Source organism: Ictidomys tridecemlineatus, chromosome 4 (genome assembly GCF_052094955.1).
Source record: "Ictidomys tridecemlineatus isolate mIctTri1 chromosome 4, mIctTri1.hap1, whole genome shotgun sequence".
Classification (NCBI taxonomy): domain Eukaryota; kingdom Metazoa; phylum Chordata; class Mammalia; order Rodentia; family Sciuridae; genus Ictidomys; species Ictidomys tridecemlineatus.
Window position 1 is genome coordinate 91196163 of NC_135480.1, and position 13038 is coordinate 91209200.

The 13038-nt window shown below is 33.1% G+C and overlaps 1 protein-coding gene across 1 annotated transcript in view; it reads right to left on the reverse strand.

Annotated features, from left to right (window-relative positions):
- Positions 1 to 13038, reverse strand: part of Gucy1a2 (guanylate cyclase 1 soluble subunit alpha 2) — a 277284-nt gene that overhangs the window by 204904 nt on the left and 59342 nt on the right. The window contains exon 4 of the mRNA XM_078046945.1: positions 9188 to 9906. Coding sequence (XP_077903071.1) covers positions 9188 to 9906 — 719 coding nt within the window. The remainder of the gene's footprint in view (positions 1 to 9187; positions 9907 to 13038) is intronic.

Here is a 13038-nt window from a genome sequence, read left to right on the forward strand (position 1 = left end):
GCTCCAGAGACTTCGTACTCATACACAATATTGTTTCCCAGCACCACCTCTGTGCTTGTTCCAGAATGGTGCCAACCAAGGCCACATAATGCTACTTACTTATTTCAGTCATAATTATCATAATTGGACATTATCACAAAACCCCCTTGGAAAAAGCAAGACAATGAAGTCATGACTTAGAAGTTGCTGTAGCAATAAAAACCAAGTTATGATCTGAGTACACCTAATCACAGAATCTTTGAAGAGTAAATACACAATATGAAAAAGGAAGAAAAGAAAATCTAGTGTATTATGTTTCCATGACTCTGATATTTTTTCTGTCTTGCATATACTTCAGGAAAACAGAGATGGTTACCATGACCATGTAAGCTATCATCTCACAATGATAACAGAGCAACAATCAGGCTCTGAAGTCCTCCTTTGACAAACTAGGGTAAAGGTTGCTAAGACAACCACTGGTGTTCCTAGGAGATATATCCTGTGGTGCTGTCAAAACAATGCTGACATGTCATCAGTGTTCTGCAATGTTCTTGGAGTGCTTGATTGGCCCACAGAGTTCAGTTGCTGCTCAGAACAAAAAGTCAAAGGTATATACTGGCCTTCTGGTTCAACAGCAATTGATGGGGTACCACATAGCAACATAAAAAACTAACTATGTCCAGTGAAATATCTCTCATTTCAACCTAAGCTATCAATCTATCAATAGAAAGAATAAAGAACAGTGTAATAGAAAGAGATACTGAAATATATAAATAGTATTGACCACTTAGTTTTCTATAGCAAAGAATTTTCTTAGCAAATGTTTTTTAAAGGCAAAAAAATTGAAAATTATAAGAGACAACTGCATAGCAAGTAAAAGATGGGCCCAGTAGATGTGCAAATAGAAGTATGTTAGACTTCTATTGAACAATCAGAGAACATGTGATTCAGAAAAGTAGCTAACTTTAGTACTAATAAAAATTTGAAAATAAAATATATAGGCTACATTGATTTACATTATTTTTTTAGCAAAAAAAAATGAAAAAATACAACTATCTACACCCACATAACTAATGAGTTTTGTAGTATAAAATAAAAAGAGGTACACCAAAAGATTATCAGTGAATATTTCAAGGAATTAATAATAAACAGATGTTTTACTCTTAGTGTTCTGCATTTTCCAAATTTTATACTGTAATTGTTTTACAATAAAAACCTAAATAAAAGGAATCTAATAATAGAGTGAAAATACATATTAAATATCTCCAATAGCCAAAAAGTAAATAAAAATACAGCTCTATCCAGGAAGGAGGCAGGGATGTAGGTGAGAAAGTGAGAGAGAAAGAGAGTGAAAGAAAAAGAAGAAATTAAAGTGGATGTTCCAGAAAACAATGTTTAGCATGAGTGTGTCAAATGGTGCACTAAAGTAACAAATCTGGGAATCCTACCAAAACTAGAATATGAAGAAAATATATGAACCTTATATATTCTCAGTGAAGCATTCCCTGCCTAATCATTCTTTTCAAGATGGCTTATCCTCTCTTATATCACTATGTTCAATTTTGTTCATTGGAATAGGAATCAGTGATGCAATGAACAACTAACTTAATTGAAAAAGAAAGAGCCCAATAGACAGTAGAGGACATATTCAATTCACTGGAAAAAAAATACTTCCAACAAAAGATTCTATATCCAGAAAAACTCTCAAAAGTTAAGGTGAAATAAAGACACTGTCAGACAAATAAAGAGTAATAAAACTGGTTGCTAATAGACCAGCTCTACAAAATATATTAAGGGAACTTCCTCAAGACCAAAGAAAGTGCATATACATGGGAAGAAATAAAGACACTGGAAATGGTAAATATGAAGATAAATATAAGACAGTATATGAAAAAGCTTGAATATATTTCTTCTTTCTTGTCCTAATTCCTTTTGATATAGATATGTATTATATAAAATTATATATTATATATATACATACAATTAATATTATACAGTAATTACAAAAACCATTGTATAATTGAATTTATAACATGTAAAATAATACCACAAAAAGGCAGGGGCTGGGGGGTAGAAATTAAGTTATATAGGACAAAATTGTTATAGTGTACAATATTAGGTTAGTATTAATTTGAAGGACACATTGTGATAATTAAAGTATTTATTTTAATCTCTATTGTAAGCACTAATAAAATGACTTAAAATACATTTACGAATGTACGCTTAATATGGAAATTAAATAGCACAATTAAAAATAATCCATTGCTCAAAAAAGAGCTTTACAGAAGAGATCAGAAAATAATTTGACCCAAAGGAAAACAAAAGGATGAAGATTAAAACTTATGGGATGCAGTTAAAGTACAGTTTAAAATAATTTATAGTTTAAAGAGCATACTTAAAAAAAAGGACCTCAACTCATTAATCTAAATTGCCATATATTAAAAAACAAATAAAAGGGCTGTGGTTATGGCTCGGCAGTAGAGCACTCGCCCCACACATGTGAGGCCCAGGGTTTGACCCTCAGCACCACATATAAATAAATAAATAAATAAATAAATAAATAAATAAATAAATAAATAAATGAAGGTATTGTGTCCAACTACAACTAAATAAAATAAATACATATTAAAAAAAGAAAAAAATAAGTGTAAATTAAGCATAATGCAAGCACAAGAAAGAAAACATCAGACATGATAGAAAACAGAAAATATTCTATTTCTTTGAAAATATTAACAAAATTGATAAACATTTATCAAATGTTACCAGAAAAAAAAAAAACAAGAGGTAAGAGAAGATGAATTACCAAAATCAAGAGCAAAAAAGAAGACATCACCAGCCACACATCAAAACTGAAGTGATTATATGGAATTATCATAAACAACTTTAGGTCAACATAGACAATTTAGATGAGATGGACGAGTTTCTAGAAAAACACAGGGTACTGAAATTAATTCGAGAAAATATGAAAATCTGAACAGACCTACATAAAGTAATTGCAAAACACTGGATTAGATATTTAATCAAAGAAATTATACCAATTGCTAACATGCATAAAAAAGATAGATAACATCTTTAGTCATCAAAGAAATGTGAATTAAACCCAAGATAACATTTTGCACCTAGGGTGGCAGATTAAAAAGACTGATAATACTAAGTATTGGTGAGGATATAAAGAAAGTGGAATCCTCACATGTTGCCAGTCAAATGGGAAATGGCATAACCCCCTTGGAAAACTGTTGGCAATTTCTTTAAGGCCTAAACATATCCATACCATACAACACAGCAACTCCTATTCATCTGAACAAGAGAAGTGGGAACATATCCCTATAAACTCTTGTACATAAATTCTCACTGTCCCATTACTCAAAATAGCCTAAATATGGTAATAACCTAATATCCATCCACTGGTTTTATGCATAAACTGTAGTATATCTATTCAACCAAATGTTCAGCAATAAAAATGAACAACCTATGGATACATGCTACAACATAGATAAGTTTATAAGTTTGGGAGGCTGAAATCTTTCTTGCTGACAAAAAATGTGGCAAAACATAAACTTTAAACATGAGGATACTGTTAGGAGTACATGATTCACTATGTAATCACCTATGGTGTCCTCTATACAAAACACAGTAATTGCTCACTAATAACACAATACATTAATTTTAATATTATAGGCATTAAGAGGGGAAAAAAAGACCTGGATGAACAATGTCAATATCTCCATAAAAATCTCAATTTGCCCAATCTTACTTTTATGGTTAATCAATTGTCAGGGAGCAATTGTAAAGAAACATGAAAAACATAAAAATTTAAATTAAGGACCTCATTTGTACTTACAAGAAAAAAAAAAGACTCTAGATTATTTTGAATAAAGTTATATCTGGTGTACTTCTAACATATGGAAAAAGCCCTTATGTCAAGTTGTCCATCACAAAGACTACAGTTCAATATTTAAAGTCTCTAATAGAATATTATGATCTGAAGAGAAAAAGAAATGCTCATACTTTCCCCAATTAAATTTAAGTTGAAGACAAAAATAAATTCCTTTTTTTTTTTTTTTTTTTTTTGGTACGGTGAATGAATCTAAGGACACTTAACCACTGAACCACATACCCAGCCCCTTTTTTATATTTTATTTAGAAACAGGGTTTCACTGAATTGCTTAGGGCCTTGCTAAATTGCTGAGGCTGGTTTTGAACTCGTGATCCTCCTGCTTCAAACTCTCAAGCCACTGGGATTACAGGCGTGCACCATCATGCCTGGCCTAAAAATTTATTCTTGACAGCCAAATTAAACTTGTCTTTCAGAAGTTCTTTATGTATGGTAAGATAGATAAATATATTTAAAACTTTTCAATCAGCACATCATAAAAAGATGGGTACCTGTCTAGAAAAGATAAAGGAAGATTTTCAAAACAGATATGACCACAGAAAATTATAGATTATTTCCTGCTTTATCTATTGAAAGTTATTTCCCAGAATTTACTTGCAGTTTCTAACTGATGAGACAAATGTGAGGATATTTCTGAGGATTAAAAAATGTAATTTTGTTATACTTTTCCTTAGTGCTTACCCTGAGAACAAAACAGAAGATGAATAACAACACTATTGTTCTGTCCTAGAGATGATGTATTTCAAATGCTGGACTTCTTCCAGGGTATTATTAAGGTTCTTTGAAGCATTGCTATTAAACAACCACCAAAAAAAAAGTCAAAATAACTCATGTTGTTTATTATTTTTCAAAATCCATTGCCATTTCAGTCTGTGGCTAGGTTCATCCATCTCTTTCATTTGGGAAGCCACTGCAAAATGCTTTGATAAGTGAATATAAATTATATTAGTAGAGAGGGGTAATGAAAATTTGATTCCAAACTTTCATGAATCTGCAAAGACGACCAAGGAATTTAAAAAGTAATAATTTGTAAATAAAAAGCAAACCCAAATAGAGCTCCTGGAGGACTTGTGACAAGTGGTTTTCTAATCTTTATTAAGAAGACAAGAAGCAGAGACCAAGCCCTGTTTTTACAAAGATGTTAGGTGAGGTTGATATTTCTCTAAAATTATTAAAACTGCTGATATCTGATACTGTCTTCTCTAAGGCAAAAAGAAGTGAGTAGGGGAATGTGTAGAGGGAACATTACAAGTGGGAAGGAACAATAACAATATAGTGGAAAAAGTAATAACAATTTTTATTCAGCAACTTAATTCTTCGAGCTGCAGATGCTAAGAATTTTAGGTAGATTATACCATTTAATACTTACAAGTAATTTTCTCAGGTTGGTCACCTAAACTGTCAGGAGAATTTTTTTAATCCAGTCTTTATAATAAAATGCATTCTTCCTGGTAGATAAGCCACCTTCCCCCTTCCACTCTTTTAAAATGAATCTGAATTCACTAAATCATGGGGATGAGAAAAAGGTTATGGTCAATTGATGTTTTTTAATCCTCTTTTACACTGCTGTGACTAAAAGATCTGAGGGTTCATGGTTTCAGAGGTCTTAGTCCAAAGGCAGCTGGCTCCTATTCTTCAGGGGTCGAGGTGAGGCTGAACATCATGGTGGAAGAGTATGCAGGAGGGAAGCAGCTCACATGATGATCAGAAAACAGGGAGAGACTCCACTCTCAAGATACAAATTATATGCCCCTTAGCCACACCCACAATGAATCACTTCTCCAGCCACACACCATCTGCCTTTAGTTATCACTCAGTTAATCCCATCAGGGATCAATTCACTGATTGGGGTAAGGTTATAACCCAATCATTTCTCCTCCAAATCTTCTTGCATTGTCTCATATGTGAGCTTTTGGGGGACACTACATCTAAACCATAATAATTGATATCATATAAATATACGTGTATCAAGTATGACTTATAGAGGAATACAAATATTAATTATTAGTCTAAGTTTCTTAATTTCCAGAGGTAGCAATCTGACACTCAGAAATTAAAAGGATTTACTAAAATCAAGGTTATCAGAGGAAACTCTCTTACAATCTGTTGACACTTATCATGTATGACTTTACAGTATAAGAATATGTGCCATTACCCTGATTTGTAATAATCCTCCACACAAAGAAACATTGAAATCAACTTCAATGGGTTGAGTTCACATGGATATATTAACCTCCAAACAGCTTGCTGGATTGCAAACAAATTTCTTCTCCAATTCATCACAAAGCCTTGTAATTCAAAACAAGATCCCAGTTTCTCAGAACAATATTAGATCTGAATGATGTGAAAGAGATCATGGCACAGATTAATATGGATATCTAAGAGAGTCTTTATTGCTAGCATATCTGTTTTTAATAACTAATTTATTCATATTCAGTGCTTGACATTTGATGAGTAAGAAGGTGCAGAAAAAGAAGTTGAGCTTAAGGACATGAAAACACATGGGGAGAAAAGAAATGAGAGAGAGCGAGGGGGGAGAGGGAGAGAGAGAGAGAGAGAGAGACTGTGTGAGACATGGATGAGCACTTAGAGATGTAGAGGAAACCAAGTGATGGGATCAAAGCCTAATTAAGCCATCTGGAAGTTTCTTCTGACTTCGAGACTGCTGAATTGAAACCTGCCATGGATTGTTGCACCAGATGCCTCTCAGTGACAAGTTGACATCTTGATCAAGCCTTACATGTTTATAACCCATTACAGCAGGATCAAGATGTAATACTTTAGAGCCTAAGATAATGGCTTTCTGTTTCACTAGTATCTCACCAACTTGCTTATGAGCATTTTGTACCTCTAGTCATTAAATAAACAAATAAAATAAATAAATAAATAAAATCACGAAGATCATAATTTATCAGAAGCATTTTCAATTCAATCTGCAAATGTTTTACTGTCATGACTGATGATTAACTCAACTTTTTCTCTTGATGGCAGGGGTAGTGGTTCATTGGTATTAAGTGCATAGACAAAATAGATAGATAATGAAAGCTTTTGGTGTTAGACTAAGAATTATATATGTTAAATTATTGTAAAATAGCACTTTCTTATCCAAGCCAAATAAAAACTAGAGACTTCAAGCAACATGAAGTAATCTATTAATAACAACAGCTATTATGGGGAAAAAATGCATATCAAGGTCACATTTATCAACAAGAACATAATTAATTTTTAAGCCTGATTTGCTTTCTTCTTTCCATATCTTAAGAAACTACATACTGGAATTTAATGACACATTAATTCAAAAATATTACTTATTCACCTGGGTAAGATTCTATGCCATCACTGATTATAGTTCCAATTTGAGACAACTATAGTCTCCAAAATGTTCCCTTCTCAAAACCATTTCTCAGGTGGGTATGCAGAAATGTAAATGTAAGAATGAGCACATAACTAAAAATCTAACCTATGGCTTTATTTTTAAACTACATGAGCATGTTTAGATGATAATTGCATCTTCTCAATGAGCCAGTTCCTTATTATTGGAATTGGCAGGGGGCCTTGACATTTGAGTCATCATTTCATTATGTCTATTTCTTACCCTGGTATACAAATTCAACAGAAATACAAGCCAAATATAGGGGGGAAATCTGAAGCATTATATTTAAATTGAATGGATTTTTCCCCAATATATAAAACAATTAGCATTGTTAATAATCTAGTTCAGGAACATTTTTGAAAATGCTAACTTCAATTCTAAAGGCCAAAATATGCTTCAAACCCTCCATGCCAAATATTGAACTCCTGTAAAACCAAAATGACAGCTTTAATATTTTCTAAATTAAAAAGCTAGCATAATTCCCATTTTAAAGCAATTACAAATGTGAACAAAAATACACATTTACCAAGTTTCTTCCATCCTAAGAGGCCTCAAAATTAGCAGTAATTAATAAATATATATGTATATTTATATGTATAATTAATATATATATCACCTTAAAATATTATTAATTGACTATGGTGGCACATGCCGGTTATCTCAGCAAACTTGCGGGGCTGAGGCAGGAGGATCACAATTTTGAGGCAGACTGGAAAATTTAGCAAGACCCTGTTTCAAAATAAAAACTAGAAAGGACTAGGGGTGTAACTCAGATGCAAAGTGCCCTGAGTTCAATCCCCAGTACTACTAAAAAAAAAATTAAAAATATCTTTCTGTGATCAAATAAGAACAATAATAATAATTCATTCACACTAAAATATCCAAATGTATCAAATCCAGGTCTATCCTTAGATGATTTCTAATCCCTGGATTTATATAATAAAAATATTACTGAATGATTTTCCTAAATGACTTATTCAGAGGGAATACATAAGGATCATTCCATCTTTCTCAAACACTTTAAAAGTTTTCCATTGAACTTCAAAATTATAAAGTTAACTATGAAACTAATACTGTACAAAATCCTGAAAAACATATTTGACTCACTTTCAGGATCCTATTTTTTCATTAATTATTATTACAGACAATCCAGAATATGTATAGTAGATTATTCACTTACTGAGTTTTTCATCATTTCTGAAATTTTTCCTTCCTTTAGCCATAGCAACCTATTAAATTTCTAATAACCAATACTTCCTCAAAATACTTGGAAATAAGATGAAAGCCTAAGAGAACTGCATTTTAGTAGAACATGAGTACATAATACTAGTATTCTCTGAATCTTCTCAAGGAGTGAACGCATTCTAAAGGATGAACCTATTTCAATACTAAAAATTTAGTTAAAGAGAAGTTTTTAGACAGTCAATTTCCAACCTATGGGGAACATTATTATGTATAGTAAGACAAAAGTAGGATATGTATTAGATGTTCCTAGATTATGAAATTTAGAAAAGAACATATTCATAGTATAGCTGACTTTTTAACCTATATTTATTTCCAGATAAGGCAATCAAACCCTGCAATGCTGAAATCAGTATCACTATTTCTCTCATGGTTTGACTTCAATCAGTGGAAAAATTCATGAATGTAAAATATTAGATTTTTAGTGAGTCCTATCATTTTTGTAATTGCTATGCCTAGTATTAATAAATGTCTCCTTTTTATGTGCTGAAATAAATTAATGAATGAGGCAGACACTATGCAAAATGGCTGGGAATAGGGCCAAATCTTCTTACATACATCAAGGGACCAGTAATCTTCTAAATGGCACTTAAAGCTCTCTTGCCTAAATAATTACAAGTATAGCCAGCATGTAATTTATTGAAATAATTATCCATTCCATGGTTCCCCTCACCAATCTCAAGTCCATATCCACTTACCTTTTCTTTATTTTCAGTGCCAGAAGCCTCAGGTTTGGTCCTAATCACAAATGGGGTGGACAGTCGCAGCAGAACTCTCTCAAAGGTAGCATTGACTTTTGGAGAAACAATCTCAAAGCAGTCTTCAAACCTGAGCACTTTGTGAGTGTCACATCGAAGTTGTTTCCTTAAGCCTTCTCCCAGCTGAAGGACTGACATGTTAGGGTCAAACATCAGGTGGAAAGGGAAGGCTCTGCAGAAGGTGTTGATGCTAATTCTGAGGTCTGCAGGAACTTGAGAGGTTCCCTGTGGAAGGTTCTTCGTGATGTTAGTATTTTCACATTCTTTGATAAGGAAAGTAAGACAGCTACAATTGCCTCGGTTTGAACCATCAGAGCACAGCTTCTCGTTTGCAACCTGTTCCACTTCCACATCTTGGCGATAGATCTTCTTTCCTGCAGCCTTAATCATCCCCAGCATTGCAAACCCCACCACATGATGAGGGTGGAAGTAGTGGAGCATAAGAGTACCTTCAGGGAGCTCTTTGCATAGGAAAGATGGTGATTCCAGAGTGGCCTGTTTTCCAAAAGAAGTTCTAATGTGTTCCAACAAAGCATCAAAGCCATTAAAAAAGTCCTGTAATGTACCACCTACAGCTCGAAGGACTCTCTCATTCTCATCAAAGCATATTTTAAAGAACTCCTCTCCAAATCTTTCTTGAATTTCCTCAAACTTCAAACCTGAAAGAAAATGAGAAGCAAATGTTAGGAAAGTAGAATTAAAAAAAATTAGATTATAGCATTTAAAATGCTTCTCAAAAGAGGTCGCTAGTAAGTGGAGCAAGAAAGACATTTTCCTTGGGCAGACATTTTCCCATACAGGTTAGCTCATTCATATGAATCAGAAAAAATAAATTGTAGTTCATCTTTTGGATGCTTCTAAGATATTAGTGAGAATTGAACATGTTTGAGGGTTTTATTTGTATGTTTTTTGTTTGTTGTTTGTTTGTTTGTTTTTAAATAGACTGCATTTTAAACTAGTTTTAGGTCCATGACAAAATTGAGTGGAAAGTACATTGTTCACTGTACCCTCTGCCCCTCACAGGCATAGCTTCCCCGCCCCCCAGTAGCATGCTCCACCAGAGTGGTACGTTTGTTATAATAAATAAACTTACATTGACCCACAGTCATCACTCAAAGTCCATAGTTTACATTAGGGTTTACCATGCCATAAATTCTATTAATGCTGAAAAATGTATCCAGCATTATAGCATCATGCAGAGTAGTTTCCCTGCCCTAAAACTCCACTGTGCAACTCCTACTTATCTCTTTCTTCCTCCTAACTCCCCAAGCATAAAGTTTTTAAATGCTACTAATCTACTTGTTCCTTTTTGTCTTTAATAACCTGTTCCAGTTGCTATAAATATCACAAATAATATTTTTTCTTTTTCTTAATGATTTCCCTAGTCTTTACAGAATACCCAAGTTGTCTCTATATTATGCCCATATATCACCCATACTACCATCTATTGCATAGTATAATGTACTCATTAAATGGGAAAAAAAAATCAACTCAAAGGGAATCTGATAGATGAATAGGAAAAGGTATCAAGCTATCAGGTGGAAATGAAAGGTTTATGTCAGCAATCTCAGGAAAAGTCCAGCAGGTCACTTAGACCTTAGGGACAGAGAAAACAAGAAATTTTAAATGACAGAACTTGGAATGATTTGCATTCTTTCAACCACAAAACCAAGAGCAGTCAAAAGTAGAATAGGAATTTGACTACACAGAAACAGTCATTCTTAGTACATACTCATTCTTTGATAACCCAGCAAAAAGAACTCTACTTTTACTACTAGAATTATAATAAGTATAAATAAATAAATACACACAATGTATTGTAGAGTAATCAGAAGCAGGATCACATGTGACCATGAGAATGATCTAAGGAAAAAATAGTAGAAATTTATGGTCCAAAGAGAAGTTCAACACTTAGAAAGAATCTGTATGCTAAAGACAGCTTCTATACAGTCACTCCATTACTTCTTCTTGAGTTTGGTTGAAATTAGTAGGTGTAGTTTCATTTTCATCTTTCTTGTCCACTCTATTCCGTCTTACAAGGAAGTCCTGAGAATCAAGGCTGGACTGGGAAGACAGGACACTTTACCAGTACCCCGTTAGAATGCAGAAAAATTGACACTGTCTATGGCTTGTTTTCCTATTTCTATCTTTACTATTTCTTGAGTGTTTCTTCCATCCAGAAGTGTGGCAGTATTACAATCAATAAAATTATTTTTAAAATAAATTCAGAACACATCAAGTATTTGTTGAGAACTTACTATAGAGTCTAAAAGTATGGTAGTCGAGATAAGATGTCAAATTTACAATTTATAGATTTTCCTCAAAATCCATGTGAAATGAAAATAAGTAGAAACCTAAGTAAGGAGTCCCTATATTCAGAAACATTTCACATTTATTTCAGTTTCATAGATTTGATGTTCAAGGCTAGCTAAGAAAGCCACCTATTATGATAAAAACATCACTACTCAGTCTACATTGCCATGTTACAAGATTGCTATTCAACATATGCTGCATTTACTAACAATAACACCAGCCAAAGTTGATAATAATAGCACTTATCTGCCCAGTTCTCTAGTGTGGAAGAAAGAAGCAAGATGGATGATCTGCAACTTGGCTCCTCCTCTGGTGGAACTGCTTTCAAAATTATCTAAACCAACATATGCTGTTTCGTCCTTATCCTATTTGACCTTGTTTGTTGTTTTTCCTTTAATTTGACACTACTGATCATTTGTTCCTCCTAAAACTCTCATTGCTTTTAGCTTATCAAACCAGAGTCTCCTAGTATGATTACTACATGTCTGAAAATTCACTCTCATCTCGTTCACTAATACTTCTTTCTATGCCAAATCCTATGTCACCATCACTATGTGATAACTAAAGAATTCTAACATGAACAAATTAGTTATGGCCACATTCAGTGGTGGTATCCTTTGTTGCTGTGAAATTTTCTAATTATGAAATTCTTCTTAAAAACTAAATTCAGAATAAGCATTCCTAGAATCTGATTGGTCTTTGCTGAACTACAATATTCTACATACCACTGAAAACATTCCATAGATTGTTTCAAAATTTTGAAGAATTGTGTCTTCTAAGTACATAGGGTCTGTAAGCACAGAAGCGAAAAAGAATTGCTTCTAACTGACATTTCTCATAACTGTGAAAATGCCCTCACAGTTCTTAAATGAAGAACACAGATAAAAAGACAACACAGTAGGTTCATGTTCTATCCTCAGTGCCAGAACTCAAATAATAATCAAAAAAACAACCAGTAAAGAAATTACCAGAGGCAACAAAATAAAAACTACCTCATATGCAGCACTTTATCAACTAAAAAACCTTTGCTGCTTTAAAATGCCCTCTGGACAAAGTTAATTCCCTTACCTTGATGGTTCAATGTAGGGATGTCCTCATTTCCAGGAACTGCATACCACAGCATTCAGTGGTAATGAAGCAAGTGGCTCAGAAAAGAGCATGATTTGTACTGTACTTGCATTTTCTCCTCTGTAAACTTGAAATTATTTCAAAATAAACTCATACTTTTTTTTAAATCACCTCTGTACTTTAAGATATAATGACTATTAATTTTCAAATGATGTCACTAGAGTGCACCATGATATTGAGATGACTTCTGTTTCACTAAAGAAAAGCTGACTTGTTTTGAATATTATACTCAAATACTGTTCATAATAGTTCTATATAAATCACAATATTCAATTAACTAATGAAGATTTTCATTCCCACAATTGTTAAACTACATAAGACCAGAAAAGAAGAAAAAAATTCTTAGAGTT